At 38.2% G+C, this 12,921-nt stretch overlaps 1 protein-coding gene across 1 annotated transcript in view; it reads left to right on the forward strand.

Annotated features, from left to right (window-relative positions):
- The window catches only part of LOC111238173 (metabotropic glutamate receptor 4-like), a 140,529-nt gene that overhangs the window by 84,501 nt on the left and 43,107 nt on the right, over positions 1-12,921 (forward strand). The window contains exon 2 of the mRNA XM_022767571.1: positions 2,536-2,752. Within this exon, the coding sequence (XP_022623292.1) occupies positions 2,536-2,752 (217 nt within the window). The remainder of the gene's footprint in view (positions 1-2,535; positions 2,753-12,921) is intronic.

Here is a 12,921-nt window from a genome sequence, read left to right on the forward strand (position 1 = left end):
GCCACCAGTCCGCAGGGTGCAGGCTCAAGGTCTGACACAGACCTTGTCAAGTTCTGTGTCTCTAAGAGCATCCCAGAGGAACACATGCAGGAAGCATGTCAGCCTCCAACACTGATGTCAGTGCTCACAGTTCATGAAGCAATGCAATTTGCACAAGGAACTCCAACTCAAAAACAAGACAACCAATGCACAAGGGCTGTGTGGACACAGCAAAGTGTGATGGTCTGGGGCAACTGAAAAGCTGTCGGTCCAGGAGGCTGGCTTGCAACATGCACATGGTCCATTACCGCACACACAGATTTCCCTTGTCTGCTTCTTCTCTTCTTTGAAAGGGAATTGAGTTAACAAGGCTGCCTTTGATCGGCACGGTTGCTGCATTACAAGTCATTACCTATAAAGCCAAGCCTGCACTGAAGCACTGTCAATGTGTGTTTTTTTATTTGGACCTAGAATTCTACAAAGTCTACTTGATGTTATTACATCAAGTATTACAAGTTCTGCGCTTGCTGCCCTCAGTTTTGGCTTTACCCGGTGGATTCTTGTGGCAAAAAAAGAGAGTTGGTGTGGAGATACATGAGTTGTTAGGAGCTGTAGGTCATAGGTACAGACTGAATAGCTGTGCTCCTAACACAGGCTGCAGGGAGCACAGTAGAAGCAGGATCAGTGCAGCGCTACAGCTGGCCACATCAAAGGCCTCCGCTGTGTGAAGTGAGGTAGAGAGGAGGGGACGATATCACCTCCACAGTGGTCTATATGTGGTTAGTTGAGTAAATATTGGTAAAGTAGGACTGCTAGAGGATAAAGTTTACTTTGATGTAGCATTGCTGGATATAGGTACTGTACATGGATTGGCAGGTGACACCATTTTTATTTTGAAATTCAGATTCATAAAAGAGCAGACGCAGAAAGTCATACATCTTCTAAGCAGTAACAAATGAATGTTGTTCTAGCATACTGCAGGTTTCAAAGTGTCACATTCATCTTATCCCTCCATCCACACATCCCTTCCTCTTGGTCAGCTCAAAGGTGACAGCATTTGTCAAAATCCCCAGGGCTGCACTGAGGTGCCATGACAAACAGTATTTGGAAAGGATGAGCAACGTTTCATTCGTGTGTCAGTCATCATGAAAAGGCACAGTAAAAGTCAACTATTTGGGCCTTCTAAGTTATCATTGGAAAGACGTGGTTATTGTAATGCTTTATTTAAATAATCTGTAAAACAGATTACAATTTGTAGATTAGGGGGGTATTGGCTATAGAAAACTGAATTTTTGAAATAGTTAATATCCTCACATGACTATAAACACTAAGCAATACTCCAAAGCAGCCTTTTTCAATCATTTGTTCTTTAATTTATAAATTGCTTTTCAGTGTTTTGTGTTTTTACTATGAAAAATATACATGATACAGAGGCCTAAGGACAAGTAGTCTAGTCTAATACTGGGTCGGTTCACGCACATTAGAAGATCTTCACCCACTGACTCAAATGCAGTCAAACTCTATTCTGTTTTAAAGCAGCAGACTCTGCCTTCTACATCTACTGCCTGAATTTATCAGCCCTGGGGAATCGGGAGAAGAAAAAAAAATGCATCAGCATAAAAAGTGTGTCCATATTTGAAGTTAAACCATGAAACACATTATTGAATGTCATAAAATCTGGTCAGTTAACTTCCAAACTGTGCAGCACAGAAGCCATAGAGTAGGAAGATCACAGCAGCTATGGCGGCCATAAATCTGAAATAACTTGAGCAAGCAAAAGTTGAGATTATCAACTAAGAATTTCCTGCTGGAGACAGCTTCTGAAAGACCTCTGTAGTGAAACCAAGAACAGAGGGAGTTAAACCCTTTAGAACAGCCGCATGTGAAGGCAACCAGAACTAGATTTGCACTCACCAACAAAAGCTGTTTTTACACGTCAAACTAGATGATTTATCAAAAGAATATTGTGATTTCATCTGAGGCAGTTTCAATCAGTTCCAGAAGTTCAACTTGCTTTTGATTATTTTCCACTCTGTCGAGCTATCACTCAACATTTGACCTTCATGTGCTCTAACTTTCATTCAAACTGTTTAACACAATAAGGTTATTTTATATTTATAGTTTTCCCATTATACAATAACGGCTTTGTGAATCCTGACAGGAACATTGGGTATTATTGCAGCTCTCAAGGCGTCCTGTTCTTATATGTTTTTCAAGACCAAACAAATCTCACATTTTGCCTGAGACAAGTGTGAATTCATGAACAGATTAGTGTTGCTCGACTGGTGTGGAAAATACTTCTCAGAAGGTATTGTAGCTAAGCCTGTGATCATCAAGACTATTTAAAGCAAGAGCGTGAAAAACTGTAGAGGATGAACAACCACTAGGGAGCAGTTGGGAGATTTCAGCAGATGTTAAGTGTCATATTATAATCATGTATTTGTACATAAAACTGCAAGGAGTCTTCCTGCTGTATATATAATTAATTTACACAAAGGCCATTATTTATTCATTTCCCCATGTGTAACCACATCTCTCTGTTTCCTCCTCTCTTAGATCCCTCAGGTGAGCTATGCCTCCACGGCTCCAGAGCTGAGTGATAACACCCGCTATGACTTCTTCTCCCGGGTGGTGCCCCCAGACACCTACCAGGCCCAGGCCATGGTGGACATTGTCAAAGCCATGCGCTGGAACTATGTCTCCACTGTAGCTTCGGAGGGAAACTACGGGGAAAGTGGCGTTGATGCGTTTATCCAAAAGTCTCGAGAGGATGGTGAGTCTTTCTTCAAACATTTCTACAAGCATCCTTGAGTTTATTCAGACTGATGTTAAAGCGCTTCTCGCTACGTGAATCTCATTTTGTGCACTGAAAAGCACACAAAGTGTTTCCCTGTGAGTGGACAAGCAATTCCGTCTCTTAAATGTTTTTTAAACAACACCCAATGAGCTAACTCATGTAAATAAAGCTGACTGTAAAAATTGATTCACTTCATTAGTGCTGCATTTTAGTTAACCTGAGGGGTGTTATTTAGAAAGCAGCATAGGTTGTTTGTAGCTAAAAGATCCTATGCCTTTATTTTCAAATGTATATCACTTAGATTTGATGAACTGAATGTGAAGATGTAGCCTATGATTGTAGCCTATGATCATCTTTGCAAATAAAGCTGCAGCCTGATCTGGAAACTAGCCAGTACACAGACAGTACACAGTATACGGTTGTCTATATTAGTTGTATATAATTAGTTTGAAGTCTGCCGAACCACAAAAATAACACTAAGTCATGCTGAGTAACCGAACAGATCCATTTATATAGATAAATAAACTTTGCTGAACTCTGACATGCAAATTTGCTAGCAATGGCAAACTGCCTTTACTGTGATGACTTTTTTTGGGACTGTCACACTGCCGAGTTCAAAATGGAGGAAACTACAGTTTTAATGTTTCGTGCTGCACTTCTGTGGTATCCTGTGTGCTAGAAGCTAGACCTGAGGTGACTAGCTTCTGTTACACTTTAAAGATAGCTTCCATAGACATCTCACACTTGCCCTTCATGGTGCAAGGTATTCTTTTCCTCATAACTGTTTAACAATGTTGCTGAGAGATGTAAATGGTTAGTGCAATTTTATTTTTTTATAGAACAGAGTGTTGTGTATGAGTAATGCTGAAATCTGAATTCTTTGCCTGAAATCTGACTTTACAGTAAGCTCTCAACTCTTACCACTGGGGAATATATGCTACACCGGTGCATTCAGTGGGGGAACTGAATTGATTTTCAAATAGTGAGAAGCAGTGACAGTGTGAAAGTGAGGCTGCAGAGCTAGCCCGGAGCAACATAAGGAGATGGCATTGTACAGTGTTGGGAATACAGTCAGTTTGGCGCAGGAAGCTGCCGGCACACGCTCAATCTGACCCCTGACCCTTTCTGAAGCTGAATGTAATCACTACCGACATGTCCAGTACTCGCTGTGCCACTGTGTCCCTTTCTTTCCTGCCAGCTCTAAGCTGCTGCCCATCATCAGTCATCCTAGAGCAGAACCAATAGCAAATTGCTCCTGCAGAGCCATCCAGTCTGTCCAACTCAGCTGCCTATTTGCCTAACAATCCACACAAAGGGGACTCAATGATTTGAGCTTTTTCTCATTTTTTTTGAAAATATTTTCTCTTTTTTTTCTCTATTTTTAATGATTATGACTTAATGAAAGATGGAAACAATGGTTTCTACAGTCACGTAGAGATTGGAATCATCCTTTAAATGGGTGGGTGGAAAGTGATTCTAAAATCAATCGACCAACCAGTTGGTGTGTGACTATTTTAAAGAGCTGAAATCCAAAGTCTGTGGGTTGGTTTAGCTGTGAGTGTGATCGCATTTTTGGCATTTAAATTTTACAAATTAAACAAAAATTTTTATAACAACTCAGGTGTCAAAATGTCAAAAATAAAAGACTTTTATGACATAGGATTCCTTAAGCCTTAAGGTCAGTAAGTATACAATGCATTGTAGTGATAAACTAATGTAAATTCTTTCCTGTGCAAGTGAAAACTCTGAGGGGCTCCTTTAATGCAGTTTGAACTCTCACCGCTAAATGTGGACGTTTCCAGATCTGCTGTTTTCTTATGCTCAAAATGTCTCACTTGGAGTGGAGGAGCCTCCAATTCATTCCTATCCACACTCAGCACAGCATTTCGTTACATCAAGCCCTGAGTCATGATTGCTAAAAACCCTGCAAACTTCAATTTCCAGCTACACATACCTTAGTCTTTCCAAGAGCTTTTACAGCATGTAGTGATATGATGTCACAGACTAGTGTGCCTCCTGAGGTCACACCTTAATTAGAAAGGTTTACTAAGGCTCAGAGGAGAGTAGCAACACGCTTGTTGCATTATGTAGGTGAGGTTTATGTATTATTAGTATGGTGGTTATGGTGGCATGTTGTGTTGGGATTAAATTAATGTTTTAGGGGCCTTATTACACGGCAAATTAAAAAAAACAAAAAAAAACTATTGTAGGTCTTTGGATCAATTTAGAAAGTATACTCTAAAGAGTCACAAAATACAGCTATTGTATACAGCTATTTGTTGCTGTTAACAATCCAATCTTCTTTACCTAAAGTCTGTCAGACAACATCCGAAATAGTTTTATCAATGTTTAATGATGTGTGTTGTTGTGTTTATCTATCTGGGTTATGATTTAACTACTATTTAGGCAATCAGTGAGCAAATTGCTGCAGAAAACAGAAACTCTTGCAACATCTGTGCATGTATGACAACAAGCACCGTTTTGATAAAAGAGTGATAAAAATAATTTCTCTAATATCATTATTAGTAAGGGCACTATAATACCATTCATATATCAACATTTTCTCATAACTGTATGTACATCCATATGCATCTTCTTTTCATGCTGTATAACACCAACTCGTGAGCAAATGTCTGAAAAGGAAATTCACAGTATACAAACTGAATTTCACACTTTAAACTTGTACTTTAAAACATAACATTCAAAAATAAACACATTTTCTTATTTTCTGCTGATGCAGACTAAAGCAATAATTATGCAGTGATGATAGCAGACTAATCTGGTACTGGCCACGTGGTGATTGATGCCGCAACTTAAGTATGTAAATTATACAAGTATGATCCCTATCAGGTTTGATTAACATTTTCCAAGATACACAACAAAGAAGCGGAGGCCTCTAGTTTTCAATACCGAACAGAGGGTCAAAAATGTGTCTTAGCAGACATTTGATGTGGTTTCTAAAAGCCATTTGTATCACTGTATTTGTTCATTAAACTCAAGGGGGCAAAACATAGGAAAGACTACGTTTTGACCAAAGTCTTGTTTTTCCTCAAATGTCACTGTCACTCTATTTAACCACGTGGCATTAAATGACAGCATGTCAGCCAAAAAGCATGCAAGCAAAATCACTGCTTCGAGACAAACACTGCACTCCTTTCACTGCCTTTCTATTGTAAACAAGAATTTAGACAAGATATCTGTCAAGTCAGCTGGTCTACAGCTGCTTCTAATCTGATGAATGGAATGATCTTTGCAAAACATTTACATGTCAAATGCTGAAATATTGTTTGATTCCCATGTCCTTTCCTTCCAGTTCAGGCTTTGATTGATTGTGTGAGAGAGACACAGAGGACAAGCAGGCACGCTCTGTCAAAATCAAAGCCACAGGTATTTGGCTGCTAAATGGGTTCCGCAGTTGTCTGTTCACATAATAAAACAGCCAGATCAGAACTGGCCAAATGTTCTATCTCATTAACCAGCCAAAGGCCATACTGAGCAGCAGTCTCGCCCACCTAATGTCACTGTGGCCCTGTTTGCACTGAGCTGCTTTGTGTGGAGGAAGGCTGATTTTAGCTTTGAATGGCAGAGTTGTGTACAGTGATGCAGGTAAAAATACAATAGACTCTAGTTTTATTGAATAAAATGACACATCTATTTCTTTTGTGCTCAATTTCTGCTGTTTGTTTCCGAGATGTTGATAATTGCTGCTTTTTTAATCACAAACCAACTCCTCTGCTAGAGACACTCAACTCATTCAACTTTATTTATTAGTGCCTAGTAAAATGTTTACAACATTAAAATAAATCTTTTTTTATACATGACTGCTGTATGCATAATTATGTGTCATTTAGTCATAAGCCCTAACAACTACACAAACATGATGATTCAAAGTCAAACTGAAATTGCACTTCATTTTTGCAAAGGAATCAATACATATATCCTCAGTGTTTGTTTTAGACTTGTACACTTATTTAGTCAAAATTGTGAAAAGCAAATTAAAAATGTATTTATTCATTTATTGCAGTGATAGCATCTTCTACGTTGGTTTTTTCAAGGGTTCTGTAGTGAAATTCAGTTACATTTCCACAGCTAGTCTCAAGATCATAAATGATATGACATTTTTAATTTAGCCTTTTCCTCAAAGCACCCTGCAGTTTATTGTTTCTGTTTAAGGCTGGCTGGAGGACAAATGCAAACATACCGCACATAATGTGACAAAAAAGACAGAATAATCAAAATATCAAAAGTAGTCCGGCCATTCAAATATGCATTTCGTTTTACTGAATGTCAATTTGCTTCCTGGCAAAAGGGAATACAATGAAATAAATTATTGACTTTCAAAAGAGTACAGACTACTAGTTATAGGCTGCTTTTTTTATTTAACATTTTAGTTTAGATAAACATTTTCACAAAGTCTCGTGTGTGTTTGTATGTAGAGGTGGTTTCGGGGGTGTGGGGGTTGTGATGTAGCTGTTGAAGTGTTTTGTCAGCTGTAAGATGACAAAGGTCCTGCTGGCAAAAGAATCTGATATCATTTGATCCCAGCTTACTGGGCTTTCGAGTGGAAAGAGAATTTAACTGGAAACTCACACAGCATTTGATCAGACTGGCTGGACTTCAGTATCAGTACCATGGAGCAGAAACAGTTTGACACTGGGGGCAGTCGATATCTCAGAGGAGGTTGTGAATAACCTTTAGTGTTTCAGTGAAAACAAGCATGAACTCGAGCTGAAAAGGGTGAGAACAATTAAGACAACCTAGGGGGGACTGGCATGATCCTTAGATGGCCTTCTCTTTTGTACATTTAATCTAGAACAAGTTTAGGATGAGTTAAAATTGTGCTATAGTTGTAGTGTGCTCTGAGTGGATATATAAGCAAAGACAATATGTTCTTGACAGAGTTCTGATAATCCAAATAGTGTTCCTGACAGTATGAGTATTTTTTCAGTCACAGCCTCAGTTGTTTGGTCCTTTCACACCCATCAACAGCCAGACTTCCGTAACCATGTATGAGGCTCTTAAATCCAACTGTAACAGCTTTTTCACAAATCTGTTCTGCAATGGCAACTAATCAGAGAATAACAATGCTGTGATGCATTAACATCAACATATGTCACTTTGCAGTTAAATCATAACCTCAACATTTGTCTTGGATAACAAATAATCTTATTTTGTAAGAATAAAAAAGCATGACTCCTGTGGATATTTTGTCTGCAGGGAGTGCGTTTTTGGTTCTATTTTAAACACATGGGAGCTGTGCAATCTGCAAAAAGGAGAACATAACTTAATTTTTACTTTGTGTGTTGCCATGTTCAACTGCCTGCCACTGGCGGGGGTTTTGGAAAGCTACTGCTCTTTTTGTCTTGATTGACAGGAATATTTGTACAAGTCTTGTTATTTGTTGTTTTCTGTGAGGCTGAAATTAAGGCAACAGTATGTTTAAAATAGTTGCAACGATCAGGTATAGTATTACCATAGTATTATTTTATTGAGTACCAATGTCACTAGTGAATTGAAGCATAATACGATACAGAACGTTGTAAAATAAGTAAACTGTTCTAATTTTATTGACTGAGTGGGTCATATTGTGACCAAGAGTGTAAAGCCATGCAAATGATTCTGTGGAGCTCATTGTAGAGAAAACCAAACTACTGTATAAATAAACCAAAGACAAAATGAATTTTGACCTGATGATGACGCTAGAAGAAAAGGCAGGGAATCAACAACATCATTAGGATTAATCCTCTGGGGACCAAAAACATCTGTACCAACATTTCTGTGCCAATCCATCTTGTAAGATGTAGATATATTTCACTGGAAAAAATGTCAACCTCATGGTGGAGCCACAGAAAAGGCATGGGATCAGTAAAATCAGTAGGCTTCATTCTCTGCTGACCATGCCTTGTCTGGTTTTATTTCATTTTGTAAAGCACTTTGTGAGATTGTTAAGAAAAGTACTATATAAATAAAGTTTATAACTATTACTAAGACAATCCATCCGACTGTTGAGATATTTACATATGGACCAAAGTTGTCAACCAGCTGACCAGCCAATCAAACAACCAACCAACCATCAGACAACCAACACTGCCATTCTTAGAGTCATGACACGAGGCTAAAAAGTCAGACCAGTCCAAAACTAGGCAACTTTTTTGTAACCATGATCATTGTGCACTTAATAAATGTAGATTATTTCAAAATTCTGCACAGTAAATTTACAATGCCGTCGTCAGGTTAAAATATCTGACTGGTTATATTTTGAACAAAGTATTGAAGATGATTCACTCTGTTTACTAAAGGAGGCCAAGCAGGAAATAGTTTAGTCATACCAAAACACAATGTACTCTTGAGCTACAAATGATAGAGTCAGAGCAAGAAAGCCTTTGCTTATTCAACTGGTTTATTTTCAATGGACTAGGACACAGCAGATCCAGTAAAAGAATTCTCAGCAGTCAAGTCGCAGAACAGGGAAGGGAGGCATGAATGTTTAATGCTAGACCAAGCAAGCTTCACATAGAGAACCTGTTTGCATGAGTCTCCCAAGTGTGTCAGCCCTTGAATTTGGGCATGCTCAATAGTGTCATCATCAGGACAGTTTGTCAAATGGCAATACAGACACACATTTTATCTGCAGTTGCTGGACTGTCACTGAAATGTCCCATCTTCATGATGCAGAGCCGTTTTCAAAAAGCTGAATTTTCATTTGGGTCTTTTCCATTGTGTAACATCTATCAAACTGGCCCTTGGGATTAAGGCTGGAGTGTCATTATGGAAGATGATTACAAGAGAAGAGGGATAAAACTGTTCTTCAGTATGATGTCTTGCCTTTGCCACCCTTGAAATGCAAGACTGTCCTTGATGCACAATTCTTTGCTCTCTCAGTAGACTTCTGTTTGTGCTTCTCTCTGAAAATGTTGTTCCTCCAGTGTCCTTATTAGAGAGTCTACAGTCCTCTGCAGTAATGGAGGCTGACGCACTGTCATTTTATTCTCACCCTGTGAAAAGCAGTGTGATTTTCTCCCAGTGGATATTGTACACCTTCCTATTATATCCCTTATGTAGTCAAATTTAGTGGATTTTATAGAGTCAGGTGGTGACACTCTTTAAAAGGATTAGGGGAATTGCGAACTGTATTACAATTTTTAGTGCTGTCTCTTGGTGTGCTTTCCTTTTCCAAATTTGTTCACCAACACTCAAACATTACCATCTAAGATTCTTTGGGTGGATAATTTAAAATCTTAATTAATCAGATTTTTTTTCTCTTAAATGACAGCTGAAGCAGAAGAGGAGGGCAAAGACAGCACAGAGGAGCACAGGGACGACAGGGAGATTATGCAAATGTTAGAAATGAGGGTTGCGTACTGAGCCCTTTGTCATGAGGGAAATGTCAAGAGTAATGCCTTGAATACTCATTAACCTGAAACTCAGAGTGAAAAATTTGTCTGAAGAAGGGTTTTCAGCAACATTTTTAAATGTTTTGTATGGAAAATACAAACAGGATATTACTTATTATGTAAATGCACCTTATGAGATTATGATACTGTGGCTATCATTAGATATAACTATGATCAAGACAAAGTACTATAGTCTGTGTAATGAATTCATTCCATGTTTTCAGGCTTATTATGCCACAAAAAAAAGAATTACCAGAACAGCTGAGCAATTCAATAAATACAGTGTTAGCATTATGCAAATTTGTAGCTTCCACAATATTTCACAATACTTTTTTTATTCTAACTGTACTTTGTGTGAAAAAGAAAGACAAGAATAAAGGAAAGACGAGAGGAAAGAAAGTAGGAAGTTGATGTCCCCTTAGTTCAACATGTTAAACACAGGATCCCCTGTCAGGCCTCTGACAGCTGCTCCTCCTGCTTCAGGCCTCATTGAGTCCTGATGAATGTTGTATTAGGCTTCTAAAGGTTTAAAAGAGACATAAGGGGAATTTACTTTGGCTGTGTATCCACCTGTATCCTTTGTAGTTCACCCGTTACCCCAGCCCTATTCATATGGTGACATTATTGGCTCAATGTCATAAGTAATGAACTTTAGACTTCAGCTACTTTTCATTGAAAGTAGTTTTTTACAACAGTTCCACAACAGTTTTCATCTACATCAATTTTGCACATTGACCAGGTTTTGAATTAGTCGTTGTTGTTGAGTAATGTGGGAAAACTGCTGTATATACAATACATATTTAACTTTTGCTATGACCTTAACAAATATAGGAAGAAATGATTCACTAAATCCAAACAGTTATATATTGATTAAATGTCCTCTTCTTGTTATGATTTCACTTGAGTTACATTGTTAGGCTGCCCTGCCCATTTAAGACTTATCTATTTTCCACTGTTCATAACCTTGTTTGATGAGCAGTTTGCAGCATTTCGCAAATGGTTTCATGTCTTTAAAACTGCCACAGCTACACTTTCAAGGGCTGCTTTGTGTTACTTTCAACCACCTGGAACTTGGTTCCTCAGACAGTTTGAAAATCAATGAAGGGTTTTAGCTGCAGGTGTGCAGAGAGAGAACGATTGTCAAGACTCTGCCACAGATCTGCCATTTGCATAATGTGCTTTATCTCTATCATGTCACAGTCTTCCCGAAAGTGCATGGCAGAATATCCCAAACTTCTCAGAACACAAAACTCAAATCTGTCGGTTTAGTTTATCAGCTTAAAGTTTTTCAGTTATCCTATCTAATCCTTTGCATTAAAATTGGCTTGACATACAATTTTTATCAGTGACATGTGATAAGTAGAAAGTTATAGCCTGCCATATGTGTGAATAAGATTTTCGTGTCTGTAGTTAAACAGTTAATACAATTAAGTTGTTAGGTTACTGCAGGGGCGCCAGATGTTCTTTTGAATATTTAACCTCATCCACTGTGAGGGTAGAAGCATTCAGACCTCTATTTTGGCACAATAACAGTTCAACAAACGATTGTTCATTACTGTATCTTGGAGAAGTTGAATGTCTTGCTGATCTGGCCTCCACAGAAAGCTGTCCTGGGGCCTGCCAGAGGCAATATTAAAAGGTGAAGACACTATATCACAAAATGGATGAACCTCCAGGTAGTTGGATCCTGCTGCAGCTAAGGGTATCTAAGGTATCTGTGAATCTTGGTGCAGTCTGATGGTGCAGTACATTTTGGAAAGAAGCAAGGACTGGCAGTATCTTTGTGTCATATATGTGTGAAATATACATGCCCATATATACTATTTTAATTGGTAATGAGCCAGTGTACTAGTCTAGAAACACTTATCCTCTTCCTGTAACGTAACTTTGTATTGGTGTGCTCAGTTTGAGCTCTCTTGCACAAGCCCTTAGAAATCTACTTTTCCACTATTTAATAAGACTGACTCTTTAATCATTAATTCAAAATCACCATACCTACAGTATATCAGTGTTTTTGAGTAACATCATCAGGATTAGTGTCTCACTTCTCTTTATATTCTGGAGGGGAAAAGGCTAATTGCAAATGAAAACTTGTTACTTGCACAATTTTAAAACCTAAACTTTGAATGAAGCAGTTCTTACTAAGCACAAAGCCAACTGTAGGTCTTGAGTAGGGATGCAACTAAAGATTATTTTCATTATCGATTGATCTGCTGACTGTTTTCTTTATAAATCAATTAATGTTTTCTCTAAAAACTGTAAGAAAATAGCAAAACACACCTGTCACAGTTTCCCACAGCCCATGATGATGTATTCAGATTTCTTGTTTTATGCAATCAATAGTCCAAAACCCACAGATATTCAGTTTACTATTATATAAGACAAAGCAAAGTATAAAATCCTCACATTTGAGGATGGAACAAGCATTTATGCTTGAACATTGGCTAAAACAATGTATCAGTCACCAAAATCATTGCCAGTGAATCTTATGTTCATCACATAATCAATTAATCGACTAATTTTTGCAGCTCTACACTTTTTCTTATAATAGCATATGATCTGCTAATAAGGACCTTATTTGGATTCATCATTTCATTAATACAAAAACATCTCACCACTTAGTCATTCACACCAAAATGAGCAGAGTCACATATAGCCACGTGAACACTGGTACATGAAGTAGCAACTATACTGACATAAACAAAAAGCACCAGTGACCATTCATACTGCTGCAGCTTTGTCTGCGACCAC

The sequence above is a fragment of the Seriola dumerili genome, unplaced genomic scaffold (genome assembly GCF_002260705.1).
Source record: "Seriola dumerili isolate Sdu_G_001 unplaced genomic scaffold, Sdu_1.0 BDQW01001222.1, whole genome shotgun sequence".
In the NCBI taxonomy this organism is placed as follows: domain Eukaryota; kingdom Metazoa; phylum Chordata; class Actinopteri; order Carangiformes; family Carangidae; genus Seriola; species Seriola dumerili.